This window comes from Lytechinus variegatus, chromosome 4, assembly GCF_018143015.1.
Source record: "Lytechinus variegatus isolate NC3 chromosome 4, Lvar_3.0, whole genome shotgun sequence".
In the NCBI taxonomy this organism is placed as follows: domain Eukaryota; kingdom Metazoa; phylum Echinodermata; class Echinoidea; order Temnopleuroida; family Toxopneustidae; genus Lytechinus; species Lytechinus variegatus.
In genome coordinates, this window is record NC_054743.1 from 40472693 (window position 1) to 40496063 (window position 23371).

The window sequence follows — 23371 nt, forward strand, 5'->3', positions numbered from 1 at the left end:
GAATGAGAGAGGCAGAAAGAGGGACAGAATGATAACTATGATCGTTAAGATGGGAAATTCAACTTTAAACAGAATTATCAGACAATATTATTTACATTCATACCAGGGTGTGGTAATCGGGTCGGATGAATGAGGTAGAACCGATTTTTTTTTTCAAATGGGGAAGTTCGCATGAAGGAAGTCTTAAGACAGTATTTGCATTCGCGGCCATCGTTCAAATACGGTGCCCTCCTAATAATGTACAAGAGACAGATTATATTCCGGGTAAATTCCATGCAACTGTTCATTCTAAGAAAACATGTCCATGTGTGTGTCGAAAATGGCGTCGTCTCCTGAAATGGCGTTGATATTAATAACATTATCAATTCTTTCAAATGATTTAACAAACGCAGTTACTAGCCCAGGAACAGTATCAACACAAGGAGCTGCAACAAGTGATATAACAAATTTAAAACCCAACTCCGAGCCTGCGGTCACAACACTATATGGCAACTCAACCGAGGCAACCGCAGCGACTTCGGGATCATTAAAAACAATAGCCGATCAAACGGATGCAACTAATGTGACTGAAATGATAACGGAGTTTGTGACGGAATATTATACCATTAATATCACTGAGGTCGCAACTGAGGAGAGCAGCATAAACACCACCGAGACATATACAGAATTCATCACTGAAATTCAAACGGTTACCGAAGTCGCCACTGAATTGAGTACCAACGACACAACAGAGGAGAGCACTATGAACATCACCGAGACATACACAGAATTTATCACTGAAATTCAAACGGTTACCGAAGTCGCCACTGAATTGAGTACCAACGACACAACAGAGGAGAGCACTATGAACATCACCGAGACATACACAGAATTTATCACTGAACTTCAAACGGTTACCGAAGTCGCAACTGAATTAAGTACCATCGACACAACAGAGATTGTCAGTGAAATTGTGACAATGTATTCCACTGATATTATAACGGATGATACAACAGAGGTCCCCACAACAAGCTTGCCCACTGGAACGGATTATGTTACTGAGGTAACTTCAGAGACAGATTTTATGCCTTCGGACACATTTATGACGACAGTTGATGAATCTTCTAACCTGACCACTACGAGAATCTCCAACGTGACTGTTAACCAAACTTTTGAGACAACCGAAGCAACCGCGACAGAACTCACTTCCGTATCTGAAGCGACACCAGATAACACAACCTCGCTTTCGACCGCCAACTCCACCGGCGCCACTGCTTCTCCAGCATCTACCAATTCAATATCTACAGGAGTCACTACGCCACTAGAAGGATCAACCTCGGCCCTGATGACTACTTCTGAAGCAACCATCACGACAGATCTCACTACTGTATCTGAAACGACACGAGATAAAACAACCTCGCTTTCCACCGTCCACTCCACCGGCACTACTGATTCACCAGCATCGACCAATCCAATATCTACAGGGGTCACCACGCCGGTAGAAGGATCAACCTCGGCCCTGATGACTACTTCTGAAGCAATCATCACGACAGATCTCACTACCGTATCTGAAACGACACCAGATAAAACAACCTCGCTTTCCACCGTCCACTCCACCGGCACTACTGATTCACCAGCATCGACCAATCCAATATCTACAGGAGTCACCACGCCGGTAGAAGGATCAACCTCGGCCCTGACGACTACTTCTGAAGCAATCATCACGACAGATCTCACTACCGTATCTGAAACGATACCAGATAAAACAACCTCGCTTTCCACCGTCCACTCCACCGGCACTACTGATTCACCAGCATCGACCAATCCAATATCTACAGGGGTCACCACGCCGGTAGAAGGATCAACCTCGGCCCTGATGACTACTTCTGAAGCAATCATCACGACAGATCTCACTACCGTATCTGAAACGACACCAGATAAAACAACCTCGCTTTCCACCGTCCACTCCACCGGCACTACTGCTTCACTAGCACCGACCAATCCAATATCTACCGGGGTCACCACGCCGGTAGAATCAACCTCGGCCCTAATGACCAGGATGACTACTTCTGAAGGAAGAACGACCGAATCATTCTCAGCAGGTGTGACCACTGTCTCTGCATCTACGTCTGTAGAAAGAACAACAACAGCTACAACCACGGTTCCGACTACGGCAACTACCGATTTAACGACAACAGAATCATTTACCACAGAAGTATTGTCTACCACACCTGCATCCACGTCAATAAAAGTTACAACTACGTCTCAGACAACTGCCCCAATCGCCCCAACAACGATAACTGCTTATCCGACATCAATCCCGCCAAAAAGAACGACCTTCCAGCCGACCACCACTACCACGACTACCACTGATTCAGCAACGACTGCAAGGTTTTCGACAAGGGTTACAACTGCCTCTGCATCCACGCCAAGAAAGGAAGCAACGTCGAGGTCAACGATGCGTTCAACAACACCCATGGTCGAAACCACCACGGAGATTCGAATGACGACTAAGAGGACGGTTGATGATGAACTAAAAGAACTCGAGGAGGTAAGTAGTTTTAATATATTTTGAATCTTTTATTACTGAATCGAATTATCTCCTTTCCAATGACTTTTACGAGGACTTTGGCGTTTTCGAGTAGACCTACTATTCCATTCACCCTCTTCTCTCTGCCACCTCTCTCCTTCAGATTGCTTGAAATAATGGCTTACATATTTCGATTCGTGTTCATTAGTTTTCAACAGAAAGAAATATATAATGTCACATATAATTTTAGTCACGAAACTCAGTGTTGTTACAACGCAGGCATACAAATATGGATATTTTTTTTCATAATAATCATTCTAACTCTGCTCTAAGTATGTGCACATGTATTGTAAATATGGATCCATAAATGATATCTGTGGGAAAAGATGATCGTCAAAATTCCATGAAGAACTTTTCCATGTTTTCATTGAAATTCATCTCACTGTGTATTATATTCTCACTGAAACGATTTCTTGTTTATTAAATGAATAACATGAAACGTCAGGGCATGTCCTTGCAATTCCGTAGTCGGACAAAGCGTAGCAATTGACATGATTGATGAACCTCAATGATCGACATGAATGGGGATGATTAGGATGATTCTGACAATGGTGAAGATGAAGGTCTTGGAGGTGATGACGATGGTGGTGGTGATGGTAGTGGTGATCAGTGGCGTACCGTGGAACACGGCATTGGGGGGGGGCACCAGCAAAAATTTCGGGTCACTTAGGGAGCGCGCGAAGCGCACTCAGTTGTCAGGTATACTGACCTAATAGAGATATTTTAAGGACATGCAGTGCCATCAAACGAATATGTATCTCATTGATTAAATAATGCGAGCGCGAAGTGCGAGCTGCACATTTTTGATATTGAGGGCTAAAAATTGACATTATAAGCAAATTGTTTTGTAATCATGATACTTAACTGTCTCCTTAAACAAACAATGCGAGCGCGAAGCGCGAGCTAAAATTTTTGTATATACTGACCCTAAACAAGGAAATTTTAAGGATTATATTTTAGAATCCATTAAGGGTATTATCTCACCATAGTCATCTAATGCTAGTGCCATCCTTTGCTGCTTTTGTTAGAATTACATCTAAACACAGTCATGAAGCACCTTTTGTAGTCGTGTAATCATGATTATCATACGTATCTTACTAATCAAATACTGCAAGCGCAAAAGCGCGAGCTGAACATTTAGGAAATATAGACCTGAAGAGGGGCATTCTAAGGGTTGTTTGTAGGAATTCTGTAAGACCCTACGTATTTAACTAACCAAATAATGCGAGCGCAAAGCGCGAGCTGAAATTTTTGTATATATAATTTACCCCAAAACATGGATATTTTAAGGACTATAGTTACGAATCCATTAAGTCAGAGTATACATATCTCACCATAGTCATCTAATGCGAGTGCGCGCTTACTGATTTTGTTAGAATTATATCTAAACACATGGAGCACTTTTTGAAGTCATTGTAATCATGATTATCATACGCATCTCACTAATGAAATACTGCGAGCGCGAAGCGCGAGCTGAAAATCTAGGAAATTCAGACATGATGAGGGGCATTCCAAGGCTAGTTTGTAGGAATTCACTAAGACCCCACGTATTTCACTAACCAAATGATGCGAGCGCGAAGCGCAAGCTAAAATTTTTTTGATATTCAGATCAAAAAAATTGACATTTAAGGACTGATTTTAGGAGTTCATGAAGAGCAGAAATCTCACCAATCCACTAATGCGATTGTTAGCACGGAAGGAAATGTTTCATATTAAGACCTTAAAATAGGGCAATAACTTTCAGTAGTCATGAAAAAGAAGAATATATCACTACTTAAAACAATAATAACTCTAACTGCGAGGAAATATATTATTTTGTTGTATATTGATTTGAAAACGGAAGGCTTTAGTACAGCAGTTTTATGTCTCGTTAAAAAGTCTATGCGAGCACCAGGAACAATGAAGACACAATTAAGCAAATAATGTTTCATAAAGTTGTGAAAAATGCTTCTTATGTTATATAACATAATATAACACTATGATAAACAACAATTTCTTCTTTCCCTCACTACGTTTCTCTTCCTTTTTCCCTCTTTTTCTCCTTTTCCCCGTTTTTTTTTTTTTGGCCAGCCGATTGGGGGGGGGGGGGGCACGTGCCCCCCCGTAGTTACGCCACTGGTGGTGATGGTGGTGGGGCTAATGGTGGTGATTAAATCAACGAAAGGATGACTTCATGATAAACTAAATGACTGACACAGAAAATTTGATTTTAATATTCTGATGATAACATCGATTTAACGAGACGAGCATCTCTTTATTGTCTCCATAAATCACGACCATGGTAAAAGCCCAGCGCACACTATGCGGTTCGTTATGATCCGAATTTCAAAGAAATTGCAATAACATTTAACATGGGCACCAATAAAATCTTAGCGATCAGAGTTCAGAAGAGTGGTAAGACTACTTGAATTCGAAATTGAGATTGTGATGACGTCATCATCGGTTGCGACTTGAAGCGGATTTAAACTTTACCCCGACAACAGGGCTTGCCGCAAAGCAAAATTATGATTTCATTATTCCTTACATTATACCAAACTTAAAATGAAATAATCTTACTTCTTGGAACTTTCATTTTCATTTGCAAAATGCGATTCTTAAAAAAAAATTGCGTCGCATCGCATCGGGTCGCATAGTATGCATTGGGCTTTATCTGCGCAATAAGTAATTTGGGTTGATTAAATGAAAATTTAAAGAGTTACGTGTAGGGTTTAAATGAAAAGGTGTGTTCTTAGTTTAAATATTGTGGAACGAAGTTGGGAACATGTTAATTACGTATTTGAACATAATTATGTAAGGAGTAAACTTTGAAGTGAAGTTATGTCAAATACTGAAAAGAGTGTTTAGTATAAGGAATATAATCGATTTTGTGTCATGAATATCGCGAATCTGGACATAATCGAATGTTTTTTTTTGTAGTTAGTATATCTTATCAATTTTCATTTTTGCACAAGATGCTCAAACTATATTGTAGCTCATTATGTAGTGTGACAAGAGTAGTGTGTGGAATTATGTTTTTTTTCATTTTGTATATTACACCGACGCTTTTGAGATACTCCATCTATCGTGACACCTAAATATCTACCCCCAATTAATATCAATAATACTGTCGACAACATTTATGACTTACTCTTGTTACAAGATCGTGTGACGTCGTTGGTCATGATAGATATTATCATTGTTTATTGATTTATTCATTCATTTGTTTATTTATTTATTTATTTATTCATTTCTGTAGGTCATGAAAATATGCCCACTGCCCATGATAAAAGTAAATGTAAACGCGATATCATTAGTGATGTATGTAAGAGGCAGACATGCAGCGGTACGACAATATAATCATATGCCTTAGACGTTGTCACACCATCCAGAAAAAAACACCTGTAGGAAAATGATAAAATGTAAAATCAGCTACCTAATGATAATAATATAATGATAATATGTCCATTTATATAGCACAGATACTATGTTCATTCACTGAACTCCGCTTTGATCCTTGGTATTATATTATATTATATTATATTATATTAGTATTATATTATTATCCCTGCTGTAGCTGAGCCGCCATAATAATAGGCGCTAAAGCGTTCAAAGAATAAACCCTACCGCGTACCCATTCACCTCACCTGGGTCGACTGCAACGCGATGCGGATAAATTTCTTGCCGAAGGAAATTTCGCCTAATGGCTGCAAGTAGAAAATCATGTTATAATATCACATCATATCATAAAATGTTATTGCAGTCATTATCATCCCATTATATACTTCTTCGAATGCAAACAGATCTTTGTGCCTCTGCTTATTATTTGCTTATATATAAACATCTTTAGGCGTTGCCCCAGTCTTATCTTAACTCTTGGCCGATATGATCAAATCGCGCCTTATGTTTATGGAAATACGTTGTCTAATGAGTTTGTTAAGTAAATGTTGAGAGACTCGCATTAGACTAGTTTTAAACACAGTAGAAATGCATAGTTCCAATTACCAGTTCACCTGCTTATTAAAACACTGTACTCTCTAGCTTATATTTGCTTGGTAGTTTTAGTTGAGTTTTCTAAAAAGCGACTAGTACTTATGACAAAATTCTGTATGCCAATGTTACGCAATACTAGAAGCCTGCTCCTGTGATAACTGAGACCCTACACTGCAAAAACTCTGGTGTTGATTTAACACCAGCCCGGAATCTATATATGTCCACACCAGAGAAGTGTTGAAACAACACCAGTTTGGAATCAAACCGATGCTGTTTAAATATATATTTATTGGTGTTGTATAAACACCTATCTGGTGTTAGTCCAACACGAAACAGGTGCTGTTTAACTGTTCTCTGGTGTGGACATAATTCCGAGCTGGTGTTAATTCAACACTGGAGTTTTTGCAGTGTTGCAAGTAAGCCGGGGAATCCATTTCTTTGTTCCAATCGAATTTTGACAAACAATAAACCTTGCATTCAGGTGCTTGTGATACCTTGGTCACATTTGATCTACGGCGGCCGTACGGCGAGTCGATAACAGCCGTTTTATTAATTTCAATTCAAACCAACTATATGTAGTTGGTACAAAAAAATGTTGAAACGGCTGTTTTCGACTCGCCGTACGGCCGCCGTAGAGCAAATGTGACCATGGTATTAACGACACGACTTTTAATATGAAAAGGCCGGATTCAGACCTCAACTTAAATGGAAATCAAGATGATTTCGAATCTAAGAGTCTTCAATCGATCCTTACTTTCAAACAATTATGTGACACACCACCCTGACATTAATTTTATTTCATTCCATATTATGATCGAGCGTACATACGGAAACCCCAACCATGGATGGCAGTCGGGGATGGAGAAAGGAGAACAAGTGCCCCCCCCCCATGTCGAAATCTAACAGAGAGGAGAGTGCATGTTTGTTTGTGTGTTGTGTGCAAGTATGCAATTGATTTTTTAAAGAAGTTAATCACTCAGGACCGACTGACCTTTAACACACCATCCGAAAGACGTGACCATGAAAATTTGTAACTTTCACACATAGCTTGGATTATACATGTAGGTGCACGCCGCAACGCCAACGAGAGGGGTAGTCGCTCCCCTTTAAGAATAACCAGGGACCGTTTCATAAAGCTGTTCGTAAGTTAAGTGTGACTTTAAGAACGACTGGTGATCCTTTCTTGTGGTAAATGATATTCACCATTAAATTGTTCATTGATGATTATTCAGCTCGTAAGAAAGGTCCACCAGTCGTTCATTAAGTAGCTCTTAACTTATTACGAACAGCTTTATGAGACGGCCCCCATGAATCTCAAGAAATCGCGGCGTATGTGCCAAGTCGTTATTATAACATAACACTCATCTCATTATTGAATTCAAATTCATATTTTTTCTTTTAACTTTCATGTTGTCTGTTTGATTTACAACAAAAGATAGAATGGTCTTGCCACTGTGTTTACATTAAATTTATTATTGATAGTAAGCATTTCTTTCTCCTGGGGGCGTTGTGAGTGAAGTTGGACTTTAAGGACAACGGGTGATCCTTTCTTGTGGTAAACGGTATACACCAAAATGTTCATTGTTGATGTAAATGATGGTTTAGCACGTACGAAAGATTCACCAGTCGTTCTTAAAGTACGAATAGCTTTATGAAACACCATCAGAGCTACAATCGTTTTTTTTTCCAAATCGGTAAGAAACTTCAGAATGAGACCATGAAAACTTTGCGGAGGGATGATGACAAAATAGACCCTGAGATTATACCTGCAATAAGTATGTGTAGAAGGAAGTAAACAAATCAAAATCAACACAATCGAACAAGGCAATTATTAACAATGATTAGAGAAGTAAATAAGCTTTAAATATTTATAATCTTGCGATTTTGGTATGACTGCGAATTATCTAAAATATTGAGATAAACTGTCTACACAAGCAGATTTTACTTTTAAAATATGATGTATTCTCTTATTTGAAATTCGATGGCATATACATGATATACATGTATATTATATTTCAAGGAAATATGCCTGAATAGGTTTAAAACAATGTGTTTAAGTATGCCTTTGGGACATCATGGGGATATGATAGAAAAAAATGTTAGATGAAACTTGATTGGCCGGGTTATCATGATTATCCTGCAAACATAACCCGTGGAAATAAAAACCAGGGGCCGTGAAACGGTTTTTTAATTGAAATAGGGAGGGGGCGGGGGGCTGATCATATTAAAAAGCACATTCAGATGGTCATTTCTTATTTTTTACACTTTTATTGATAAAGATGCGATAGAAAGAAATTAACATTAAAAACGTTTATTTTCTTCTATGTATCCTTTTCTAGGCATAAAAAATATCCATTTATATATATTTATATATAATTGTAAGTATTAATGCATATAGAAAGTTTGAATACAGGAGAAGGTGTATAATGCGATCATGGCATGATAACTTGACTGTAAACGGCTTGATTCTATTATTCTTCAAAGATCATAGTACCATTTCCGCTCTTTTACTGTCTGGCAAACAACAATAAGAATAGAACGAAGCACAAGAAAAATTAATTTGACTTCGATCTCATAAAAATCTTTTTTTTTATATATTTATAGGATCTCATAAAAATCTCATTAAGTGTTAGTTATATTTGCATTCAAAACTACGGAACCCTCCCATTTATTATTATTGTACAACCATTATTTGCAATGTGCTCTGTTTTCAACAAGTCAGACGTATAAGCCACCATTAGGAATTTCAGGCAGTCGAGGATAGTTCTGAGTGCATTTTCCATAATGGCTCCCACATTGGTGATCATGATACTTTCTTACTACATGATAATGGTGGATTCCCAAAGTACTGTTACTGCGGGAGTATCAACTGTTGATTCAACAGATTCTTTCGTAACACTAGACGTAGATGCCACGGTACTTGGTAGCTCATTTACCTTCGAAAAATTAACAACGTCGACTACTGAACAAATCTCTGCAGATACGGGCACTTCAGCGACTGCACTTTATTCTGCTCCCCAAGATGTAATGACAACCGTCGAGACCAATGTATCACCAACCTATCAAACGGCACATTCGTCATATTTGAGCACGATTTCTCCAACAGTGTCTTCTCCTGTACATCCTCCACCACCCCCACCACCACCGTCGCCGCCGACACCACCACCACCAACACAACCAGTACTACCACCAATTACACCACCGCCGCCGCCGCCACCACCACCACCACCACCACCGCCGCCATCATCACCATCACCTCCACCATCAACATCGTCTTTGCCACCAACGTTGACAACCTCTTTACCACCATTATCGACATCGTGGACCACGACAGACATGCAAGACCAATCCGGTAATTCTACTACGATCGAAACAACGGCTATTCCAATGTCGACTACTACCACAAGTAATCTAACGACAGATATAAGGACTTCTGCGACTGACATCACATCGTTACATTCGATCACGAGTAATCCATTAACGACGCTATTGACCACGACTGACAGCCAAGGCAATTATACAACCTACCCTGATAATTCTACTGGGACAGAAAATACTGCTACGCCGATGTCAACGATTACCACAGGCGATCTGACGACGGATTCCACAACCATTACGTCTCAAACCACATTGTTAAATTCGATCACGGGTACACTTCTAACGACGCTATTGACCACGACTGACAGCCAAGGCAATTATACAACCTACCCTGATAATTCTACTGGGACAGAAAATACTGCTACGCCGTTGTTGACGATTACCGGCGATCTAACGACGGTTTCCACAACCACTACGTTTCAAACCACATTGTTGAATTCAATCACGAGTACACTTCTAACGACGCCATCGACTACTGTCCATCCTCCACCACCCCCGCCACCACCATCGCCGCCGCCGCCACCACCAACACAACCAGTACCACCACCAACAACACCAACACCGCCGCCGCCACCACCACCTCCACCACCACCGCCGCCACCCCCATCATCACCATCGCCTCCACCATCAACACCGTCGTTGACACCACCAACATCAACAACCTCTTTACCACCATTATCGACATCGTGGACCACGACAGACATGCAAGACCAATTCAGTAATTCTACTACGATCGAAACAACGGCTATTCCAATGTCAAGTACAACCACAAGTATTTTAACGACAGATCTGAGAACCTCTGCCACTGACATCACATCGTTAAATTCAATCACGAGTAATCTCTTAACGACGTCATTGACCACGACCGACAGCCAAAGCAATTATACAACCTACCTCAACAATCCTACTGGTACAGACAATACTGCTACGCCGATTTCAACGATTACCACAGGCGATCCGACGACGGATTCCACAACAACTACGTCTCAAACCACATTGTTGAACTCGATCACGAGTACACTTCTAACAACGCCATCGACTACGACAGACAGCCAATACAAATATTCAACCTACCCCGATAGTGACACTGGGACAGAAAATACTGTTGCCCCGATGTCGACGACTACCACAGGCGATCTAACAACGGATTCCACAACCACTACGTCTAAAACCACATCAGTTAATTCGATTAAGACTGAACCATTGTCGACGTCATTGACCACAAGAGAAACCCCCAAAAGTCCCACAACCTACCGATATACTCAGACCAGAATGACGGGTATGCCCATGTCGACGATCACCACACTCGATGCAACGACATCGATCATTCCAATGACAACCAGAATGGGGAACGTCGACGACAATCTAAATGAGCTTGGAAAGGTTTGTATTCGTTTTAAAAAATCCTGATGAATACGTGTGACAAGGCAGGCACAGTTTACATCAAAATAATGTATGTATCGCGTTGCCTTTAATTCGAACACAAGTGCCAACTTGTTTGAGACCGATCATCTTGATACAAAACGTCAAAGATCCATGATAGAATTACATTAAAAAATTGAAACAGTTAAATGATAATTCGTTTAATCAAATTGTCTATCCATGTATCATTTTTTTCATTCCATTCATTCCTTTAATTTATTGTTCATGTACTCTTAATTTTATTCAATTTCATCTTTTGCGCATGCTTGCTCTTTCACTCTAGGATATCACCCAAGGCATCATAAGGAAATAACTCTTCTCCATCCAAGTTTTATTTCCTCTTTAAACATATTTATTCAAGAAGTATTTTTAGTTATTTTTTATGAGTTGGTGTTACAATTATGTTGTCATAACTTTCATTAGAGCGCAAAGGGACACAATTTACAGCATACACAAGCACATTGCTATTCATGTCATATTTATTATTCATCTATTGCTGCTAAGCTCTGTATTCAAGCTATACTGACTTATGTTGGAACATACCACAAATATCTTATGACCAAAGGTCAAGTCCGCCCAAACTACAACTTGTTTGAATAAATAGAGGAAAAGCAAACAAGCCCTGTATATAAGACACTGAATTTTTTCATGGATGTATGAGAGGAAACATGTACCATTTCAAAGTTTCGCCTAAAGCTCGTAAAAATTTATTTGTAAATGTTCAATAATACGAATTATATTCGAATTTAATAATTCCAGTACATGGCCGTAAGCAGAAATTTTTCGCAGGGGGGGGGACAGCACGCGGAAACTTTTTGAAAGTGAGAGAGCAGAGCGACCGAGCTTGTCATTGAGGCGTTTGTGCATTTCGTCAAGTAAATTTGAAGTAAAAAAAAATGTAAGTTTTCAAAATCTCTGGGCCGTTGAATCCTTTTTACATTCTCCGATTGTTTATGCAAATTTATTTTTTGGACTGCTAGCGCGCGGTCTCTCTCTCTCTCTCTCCCTCTCTGTATTTTATTTGCTTCAAAGTGATTAGTTTCAACACTCATCTCTCGAATCCAATGAGCAGGGAGACTAGATTTCTGACATTAACATTTACAGATTTTCAGCCCATTCCATGCTTAAGAAGTTGTTTAATTGTGAATAATGTAAGAACAACGCAAATGTATCTTATTTTGAAAGGATACCCTAACGGAATATGTTCTGATGTAAAAATATTACGTTCATGTAATACACATCTTTCTGTATAGTTATTCATAATAATTATACTCCACATTATTTTAGGGCCCATTCACATTCATGTATATTATAATCTGGTAATGAAGGTGAGTGCAATGTTTGGGAGGATGTATTATTACTATTTTATTTGGCATTTCAAAAAACATAGCTAATACAAACAGGTCAGAGACAAGATCAATCAAAATTTTACCAATTTGGGCTGTTGATGTTTCCCAAACATACCACTCCGAGGTTTGAAATAAAAACGATGAAGTGAAAAATGATAGTAGAATTTTGACTGAATATAAGTGGGAGAGCTAAGCGGGCGAGGAGATTTGAAATTGGAAATCTACTTGTGTGACAGTCGAAGTTTCATACAATACCGAGAAAACCCTTTTTTTTAAATATGCTTTCTTCATTTTCTTTCTCTTTCTCTCTCTCTCGCTTTTTTGCGCGCCTGGAGGGGGGGGGGGGGGTGGTGAGCAGCAAACCCCAAGGCCCACAGCTCTACGCGAGTGCAACAATCCAAATCCAAATCGCCCAATAACCAATTTGAGATTCATATTGTGATAGTGATATTAGTTTTGAAAAAAAATCTTCTTTACTTTCTTTTTCGATTTATTTCACCATAAATCATCGTTTCCTATTAGTACTTTTATAGCCGCAGTTCTTCTTGAAGTTGATTTGATTTGTTATCATGGTCATTTGGTCATAAGAACAGACTGAATTGTTTAGAATGTGCATAGTTTTATTGTATGTAAAATCTGGAAACCGATAGCAAATATCCTTAAAAAGTCAATGATTAACAACACTGTACATAGTTAACCCTGTTCGGGAATTCCCCAGTACATTTGCTATAATATGTTTAAACTAGGTTGCTTAAAGCAAGCGAATATCAAATGGGAATGGTTTGGGGTTATGAACTTAAAGGAGAATGAAACCTTTGGAACAATATAGCTTGTGTGAAAACAGAAAAGTCAAAGAAACAGGTCAACGTAAGTTTGAGAAAAATCGGATAAATAATGAGAAAGTTATGAGTATTTGAATATTGCGATCATTAATGCTACGGAGATCCTCACATTGGCAATGCGATAGAGATGTGTGATGTCACTTGTGAACAACTCTCTCCATTACTTTAGTATATATTTATCTTAAATTGCCTCTTGAATCACATCTATCAGTAGATAATGTGTTCTTTCTATAGGAGGGCATGTAATACAGAATTTTAAAGAATACATCATTGGTAAAGAATTTGTATAACCATAGGAAAAAGCAAAACATTTTGGGGGTATTTTATAGTCTATCAAAGAGAAAGTTGTTCACATGTGACATCACACATCCTTGTCGCATTGCCAATCGGAGGATCTCCATGGCATTAGTGATTGCAATATTCAAATGCTCATAACTTTCTTATTATTTGTCTGATTTTTCTGAAACTTTCTTTGTTCTTAATCTTTGATTTTTCATTTTCCACACATACCTACTTGTTCCAAAGGTTTCATTCCCCTTTAACGAGGTTAGTTAAACAAATTTTGGGGGTTTTTCAATAGAAATAAGAAATTACCGTCAATATATATATTAATATAGGTTAGGTAAGTAAATAAGTAGTGATATACTGCAATATCTAATATAGTGCTCGACTGTATAGGAGCTGAGTATAAATAACTTATTGGTTGGATTGCTTAACTAAGCTAGTCGTACAGACTGAATCACCCTAAGGCTCATCAGCGACTCATCAGTCGTGTATGTTATTGAGTTGGAAAACCAAAATGATAAATAAATATCCTATTTAGATATCCCATGTCCTTCTATATATCATTATGTACTATAATTGTGACTTCGGTATAATTAAAAAAATATATATATATATAGGTGCATTAAATTGAATGGAATTAAAATATATCAGTCATATCTCTTACGTTATTATATTCATGATATTAGATCAAAGTTCCAAAACAGTGATAATGGGCGGGGTGAGTTTTGGGGGAATCTCCTGCGTTGATGTTGTTTTTCATTATTGATTAGGTCAGTGATCATACTTGGATGTATAATAATATTTTTGTCACGTACAACAACTGTTATAATATTCTGGACCCCAGAACAGTGTTGTTTTATTAACAAAGCTGACACGGTTAATCGGAGATATGTACTTTTGCTTCTATTACGTACATGCATACATTTACCTTGTATTATTTTAACACTGTGATATGGAGAATAAATGCCAATACCAATATATTACAAGCGCATTCCAATTGTATTTCATAAATATATCAAATCCTTATCATTACAGACTCCTGTAACGGAGGAGAATGTCGAGGAAGTCTCGCAGGAGCTGGCTGAACTCACTGAAGATGCAGAGGAAATGACGTCAGATGGAGTGGAGACCACAGCTGAAATCCTAGGAAACATCACAGCACTGAACTCATCAGAACCCGAGGTATATTCTTGAATAGATCAAGTCGGTTTTGTTGCTCAGAATCAATTTCATTTATTCATGAATTGAATTAGTTATTGATTGTTTTTTGGGGTAATTATTTCAGTGATTCCTATTCCAATTATGTAATTCCTGTATGATTGTTGTTTTTGTAATGTTACAAAAAATCTTGAAAATCAATAAAATTTGGAAAATATGTAAGAAAAATTGATCCTTCCTTCCATTATTTGTCTACATATATTCATTCATTATTTATTCAATTTCATTCATTTTGACATACTATTTTTATCATATAATTTGGAAAAAAATAATATTCCATCAATCAAAAGGAAAAGCAATCTGAATATATCCATGAGGTAGAACAATTTATTTTTCTTTGTATTACTGACAGTATTTTCAGACAGTTTGTAAAGAAAAACGTTGATTTGTTAAACATCGAACTTTTCTTCTGAAAAGTCCGATCTGCTATGATTTATGAATAAGCTCCTACCTTAAAATGAACGATGAATAGAGATTATTCGATCAAACATGTCCCGCATTCGTCCGAGACTGTTCCGTATCGATATACGACATATAAAATGCATGGAGAGGACTTGTCGAGTATCTAAATGCTTATTATCATATCAGTTTCGATGTAGAACATATTTATTTCAACGGGCTGCATTGGATCTGAATAGTCATATATTCACTTCGTATAGCCATACGTCTTCCAGGCCTACTCACTTGCATTATATATTTATACGTCGTATAGGCTTACTCACTTATCGTATACCCATACGTCATATAGGTTTACTTACTTATAGTGCATTCATAAGTCATATAGGCGTACACCCTTGCATATTCATACATCGTATATGTCTATACTCGCTTATCGTATATCCCGTATATCCATACGTCGTATAGGCTACGCACTTATCCTATTTCCATACGTCGTATAGGCTAAACATGCTGAAGAACTTATCGTATATCCCTCTGTCACTTGCATCGTATATCCACACGTCTTACATAGGCTTTACCGTATATACATACGTCATATATCAATACGTTGTATGTTAATACGTTTAGTTGGTACAAAATAATTATCATTGACCAAACTACCCTTCTAATTTGACTAACTCAAAATGACAATTTTTTGCAATCAAGGTAACTACTGCTGTTGTAGAAACAGTCAACAATCTTATGGATGTCGATGAGGCTCAGCTAGAAGAAGCAGCCAATGAAGGAGCTACAAACATGGCCGTGCAGTCCCTTGAAGCACAGCTTCAATTTGTTAATGTGTCAGCATCAAATGGAACATATAAAGACGTCCAGCCAAATCTTGGAGTACAGGTATGTCTCTAAATTAACTTAGTTATAGTTTCCAAACGAAATAATTTCATCTGTTTTTTTTTACTCGCCAAGTGTGAAAGCGATATGTGGTATAAAGTTAATTTATATTAAGAAGACTGAAAACTTGATGCAGCTAGAATAACTAAATTCCAGAAGGTAATCATGGTACCTTCAGAATAAAACTTTATCACCTCTGTGAGGATAAATTCAATAGTTATATTGTCCTTAATTCTTTGGTTATTTTCCTATATACTACTATGTAAACAAAAGAATAATGTGAAAATCGTTTATTAACCATCCTTTCAAATTTTGATACACTAGTCTCTTTTAATGACTTCGAACAAAGAACAATTACTGTAATATTTTAACAGGTTAGTGAATATCCACCGGAAGAACTTACGGAAGGCCTGACCTTTACCTACGCTACTAATGACCCGGAAGGGGTACTTCTGCCCGAACATATGACTGTCTCTAAAGGTAACTCCACTGCGAAGACTGGGTCAGAACAGGTACAGGCTCAACTCTTCCTCCCTCCATCTATCGGAGATGCGATCCGGAACAAGAACAACACTCGGGTGTCATTCGTACTCTATCGGACAACTTCGCTGTTTCCCTCTCGGTCGTTGCTTGCTTCTAATAAGGGCAAGGCATATGACCGGACATCGAATACTCGTATCATCTCTGCGTCCATTGATGGGATGACCATCTCTAACCTGTCAGAACCAGTCGTGACGTCATACCAGCCGATCATTGGCATCAACGACACGGTAAGACGGGATCAAAGCTAATACCTGTACCGAGGTTAGGATCGGGAGGGGGTGGGAATAGGTTCTCCTCACTTTGTTCGATAGTTGTACAGATATAGAGTAACATGTGGCCTAATTGCAGTGCCTCTCTGATGCAGTCAGATAGAAAAAAATGAATATGAGGCACCTCATTGTTGGGAAGACACCATTCTTTTTTATGGAAGAAGCTACATTTTGAAGACTTTTGGAACTTTCAGTGGTGTCCAAGTGATCATAAATTTTTGCTAGCATGATGTTATATGTTGTAAAAATCGGGTTGTATGATAATATGTATGGTTGCTTTCGTTATTCTGTGTCCATCTTAATTATTACGTCACGTTCCTTTCGCTCAGCTCAGCGACGATGAAATCGTTGTCAATATCACCAACCCCGCGTGTGTCTTCTGGGACTTCGAAGCTGATGACGGCTACGGAAACTGGTCATCAGAAGGATGTCAACTGGTAGGAACGGACAACGGTACCGATGACGAGTTTCGATGTCAGTGCAATCATCTTACGAACTTTGCCGTCCTCATGGTATGCCTGCTTGATTTTTTCTAACTTTTACCTCCGCTGAGTTCACGAAAAATGAATGGACTTCGATATTTCACTTTTCACATTTACAACCAACGTAATTTGAGTTAGATATACTTAGACCTTTGTTCAAACATAAGTACAGTTAAACAATGTCAGACAATTACTGAAAGTTTTTTCCCACGAGCCTTGTTGTCATAGGACATTCACATTTGTACAAATTAAGGTAACCAAAACTGTGAATATTTAGGAAAACCTGAAAATCATACAAATCTCTAGTCGCAGTACATGATGTTTTCCTTTCTTGCATTATCTTATTATTGGGGTCATTAACTGCAATAGTTTTTTTCACCTTAAATCATGAAGACAGAGGAGAGTGAACATAGGAAACATGCAGTGTAAATAGCATTTTCGGCTTACCATAATTTTAGCCCAGTTTTAACCGGACATCAAAATACCGGCCTTTGTCTTTAATCTCCTTTCATCATAGGACATCTACGGAGGATCGACGCTGGATGAGTATTGGACATTCATCCTTGACGTCATGAGCTATGTTGGGTGCAGTCTCTCCATCTTCCTTCTCTTGGTTACCCTGTCAACTTATCTTTACGTAAAGTAGGTTCATTTGATTTCATCAAAAAAGGGTTCAGGTTCATATACAAGTGGGTTCTTCATTTGAAAATGACTTGTCAAAATTTCAATAGCGTAAATCTTTTTGCTATGGCCACAATTTTAGAGTTTTGTCAAATAATCGTCCACATGGCCGTACGCAGCGAGGGGAAGGGGGGGGGGGGAAGTTGCACCCCATAAATTTTCACAACATTCACCAAAAGTATGCAAAAAAATCTTTCAATTTCACTTCGCGAAATGCCAAAGTGCACCAATGACAAGCTCGGTTGCTTCGCTCATTCTCTCGCTTTCGATGTTTTTTTTCGAAAAAGTTTTCGTGTCGTGTCCCACAGCCAAGGAAAAAATATGCGTACGGCCATGATCGTCCAAATCGGAATATTTAAAAAAATATATAAATGTCTGAAATAAAATGATATTCGGATAACATTAATTTCACTAATGCCATAGCAGAAACAAAATAATTGAGTATGAAATATTTAAAACGATGTTAAATGAAATTATTAACTATATCTTAAGTCTTTGTGGGATCGCTGGCATTCGATGTTGAGTCTTTAGAATGGTTAACATTCTAACATTTCGCAAGTAAATTTAAAGTTGATGTGCAAGGTTAGTTTATCTATGTATCGACAATACGAGGGTTTACTTCGTTCGATGTTAACCCTAACTACCGGGGGGGGGGGTTACTGGAAGGCCCCTTCCCGGCTCTATGATCTACCAAAATAGGAGGTCTAGTTATATTTATCCGTGTCGATGAACGCACAAGACGATCTATCTGATGAGTTAACGATTTATACTATTTCTGTTTAGGAAACTGCGTACTCCTCAGCCGAGTCGAATCCTTATGTGCCTCTGTACATCACTTCTCTTCCTCTACATCTTCTTCATCATCCTTGCATCACTTAAGAACGTTACCATGGCAACATGTGGTACCATCGTGGGATTTCTTCACTTCTCCCTCCTCTCTTCCATTGCGTGGATGGCCGTGGAAAGCTTTAACATGTACATCATGGTCATCAAAATCTTTGACCGAGGGGCTATTCAAAATTTCATGAAGAAGGCCGCTGTTTTTACGATAGGTGAATCGCAAATGATAATTATTTGTAATTATTAGACTACTGCTGCTATACACAAATCGATGGAAGGCAATGGTCTTCCATCAAAATCAGAACCTTTAAAACCAAAGTAAAATTCAGTTACTAGTAATAACACACCCCTAAAATGGCAATATCTAATTTCTTAAAAAAGTATTGAACAAAAATGAATTTCATTCTATCAAACAAGTACTGAAGATTGCTAAAATCAGGATTTCAAATTAAGAGGTCTGTTAAGGGCTTTAATTTTTTTTATGTTTCGATGCAATATCTTATTTTTTTCATTATTTTATCATTCGATTATCAACTAACAACATTCTTCATTTATTAAGTTATCCATCCATGTAGAATTTCTATTATCTATTAGTAATTTTCATTCACTCACTTTATCAATTCATTATCAAATCGATTAATTACACAATTACTCAATATACCACTTCGCCGATATGGTCATTATGGCCCGAATTCACAAAGGCGGACTAACTTTATACCCTTTGTGAATTCGGGCCAATATCTTATACTTTAAAAACCCATTCATACCTGATAAGTACCATGTGGCTATTTATCGAACGGTTTTCTTTTAATTCACAGGCGCACCGGCTCTGATCGTTAGCCTAACTGGAGGAATCGCTCAACAAGGCTATATGAGATATGAAGATGGGTTGTAAGTTCTCCCCTGTAATATATTTGTTATCCTGACTTTTAGACCGTAATTCAAAGTTGTTAAAAAAATAAGTATTCTCATAAAACTGTGTTATTAGGTTAATGCTATGATATGTCATGTATGTGTAAAACAAAATAATCATAGCATTATATCAGCATCCGGAATTCTTTATGCAAAATAATTATTGAGGCGATTCTATTACTTTTTCTAAGCTAACTGTTGCTGCAACCGCCACCACCGCCGCTACTTCTACTTCTCATTTTCTACTACTACTACTACTACTACTACTACTACTACTACTACTACTACTACCACCACCACTATTACTACTACTACTACTACTACTACTACTACTACTACTACCACTACTATTACTACTACTACTACTACTTCTACCACCACTACTATCACTACTACTACTACTACTACTGCTACTACAGTTGCTGCTGTCACTGCTGCTGATTCTACAAAAAGTATTTTTGAAACTATTCTCCGACAACTCTAGACTGATCCTAATATCAATATAGAAACCAAATTACCAGGATTCGAAAGAAATCCATCTCCTTTTGATGGTATGAAAATAAATATATAATTTCTTTTTACCTCAATGATGACGCACTCACCTTCTTCCTTTAGTTTATTCTTTTAATTGATCTTCTTAATTCTTATTCCCCCAACACAGATGTGGTTTCTTGACCGAGATTCCAATGATAAGCGGAGTACTTGTTCCCATCGGAGTAGTCATCATCTACGATACCATCATCTTCATCATGGTTATCCGGCGTCTATCACGTAAGGTCCCTGGAAGACAGGTCACCAAACCTATGTATAAAGAGCGCCTCCGTCGTCTTCAGAACGCAACGGCTCTTATCGTACTGATGGGTTTGACATGGGCAGTTGGATTCCTCACAGCAATAGAGGTACGTGCCTATATCCCATCCTCAAATCTATACAATCTCTGAGGGTTGTTGCTCCATATTTGGGGTGGGGGGGGGGGGGGCAACAGTGAAAATGAGAATGTCCAATATGTTTATGACCCCCACAGTAGTATCTCCTTATTTAGATATATGTTTAACTTCATTTTTAAAGCCAAATATTTTCAGAAATCCATGACAATTGTATTATTCTTTCATCTATATTCCGATCACGCAAATATTTACAATTTTTTTTTTTGCTTTTGGTCATTTTGACTCGTTCTATTCTTAACCTTTTCTCCCTTTTCCGTCACCTCCATCACAATCTCCTCCGGCGTCTTGAAACAGGGTGCATCTTTAGCCGTCCAGATAATCTTCATCATCTTAAACTCACTCCAGGGCTGCTTCCTGTTTATCTTCTACTGTCTCCGCAATCCTGCCGCGCGTTCCCTATGGAGGAAGCTGTTCTGTCGCTGTCTGCCTCCCGTCGAGGAGTCTACAACTCGAGGAAGCAGCAATGGATCCCGGTCTCGTACACCCTCCACACCGGATGATAACGAACGGAAGAAATGGTATCATGTAAAGGGTAAAGGAGGGTTTTATGACCTCACAAAGGGAGGGAAGCGGGGAAAGACATCAGAGGCATCATCGACATATGAGCTGGCATCGGAATCGATGGTGACCTCCAACGAGCAGTTCTACCGAAAACATGCTTCTCGCTCCGATGTCACGGATGACGTTTTTGAAGAGGGGATCGAGAATGGGGTCGAGACTGCTTACGAACACGACGAAGTCGACAATCTTTGAAAACTGTGAAACTATGAATATCCCGCGGCAAGAATGTAACGTCATGATGAACCCCGCACACAGAGATTATTTAAAAAACACATAAACTGTCTCTGAACTGCCGTTTTCCTCCATTATGTGATTTTATCAACACTTTTTTTGCCATGTATTACACGATTGACAGTTTTATGAACAGTATTTTTCATTATTTTTTGGACAAATTGTTATCTTGTTAACTTTGAGTACCATTTGCGTCTTTAATGTCTTGTTAGATATCGCTTGTATTATAGTTCCCACAATTTCATAATTTGTTTTCTATAGTGTGCTTATTCTGCATTTACCGATGTCAGTATTTATTCAAATACGAAATGTGAAAGCTGGGCTTTCTGATGATTTCTATGGCAAATTGCATTTGGTTATAGAAATTGTTTGGAATGTTGGAATGAAATAGATTGGTCATGAACGGAATATTAACGTATTAGGCCTATCACGCCCATAAAGCCCCTATTCTGAAACTGCGGCAGTGCGAGACACTTCCTGCAGCGCGCCGGTGATTTTGAAGTGGAAAAAAAAATAAACATTCAAACTTAATAGGAAATACACTGATAATTGTACTCATTAAGTCCAATAGAAGTGCACTGTTAGACGCCCATCTCATCCAATTAATGAGAATCACAATCAGCGATATATTCCAGTTTCCAGCGTATTGGCTGCCCCTTGCCATATGCCACTCCTTGAGAATATTTAAGAAAGGGGGAAGATATACTTTGTGTAATAATTCTCGCCTACATCACTGGTCTGAAGGGCGTAGGCTAGTTTGAGCATGGGAAGGTGCACATCCTGGATAGATGGAAATAGTGTGGTATGGGGTGCACATCTTGTGGAGGTGGAACTAAAGTTTGGAAAATCAGCCGTTGAAAGCAGAAGGGGTACAAATTCCGTTTATCTTGCCTATGTCGGAACTCTTTTGCCTCAGCGGGAGGGTGCATGCACGTGTACCCCAGCCTACGCCCTTGATACATACTTTGATATATTACATAGCTTATGTAGATTCGAATCAGTGATAGGTCAATACGCCATCACGTGATCATAGCTGCGAGGATCGCATTTGTTATATTCTAGGTTTGACCTCACCTCAGGGAATTTACTTATATAATATTGACTGGCCTTGAGGGAGATACCAAATATATTTCCCAAACTAGTCTCATATTGCCCCGAGTCGGAGACGAGGGCAATATGGGTCTAGTGAGGGAAATATTTTTGGTATCTCCCGAAAGTAACGCCAGTCAATATTATTATTATTACCTGTTACATCTTTCTGGTACATTAAATTAACATGTTGATAGATTATATAACTAAATTGTTGGACTTACCTTGGTCAAGCCTCTAGTGTCAATTCTGCACTTTACCATTAGACGTACTTACAAGCGCTCGGATTCAGCGGTGTCTTTATTATGACGTACCGTATATTGTTAGTGCGCGGATCCGTATCTCTCATAGAGCTATATAAACCTAAACACTATACGCACCCGCAAATTCGCTGGGGATTGATGAGCTCGGAATACGGATATTATGGACCGCTAATTATTGTACGTAGGTGCAGTATAGTACGTAGGAACAATTACTCTTTTCGGGGAGGAGGGGTG

At 38.5% G+C, this 23371-nt stretch overlaps 1 protein-coding gene across 1 annotated transcript; it reads left to right on the top strand.

Annotated features, from left to right (window-relative positions):
• Positions 1–291: 291 nt before the first annotated feature.
• On the top strand, positions 292–23143 carry LOC121412990 (mucin-5AC-like). The gene is made up of 10 exons (XM_041605753.1): positions 292–2530; positions 14850–14996; positions 16137–16322; positions 16694–17089; positions 17461–17643; positions 18131–18255; positions 19078–19346; positions 19953–20025; positions 20708–20945; positions 21288–23143. Exons 1-10 carry the CDS (start codon positions 299–301, stop codon positions 21744–21746), a joined length of 4308 nt encoding a protein of 1435 aa, XP_041461687.1. The 5' UTR covers positions 292–298; the 3' UTR covers positions 21747–23143.
• Positions 23144–23371: the final 228 nt, after the last annotated feature.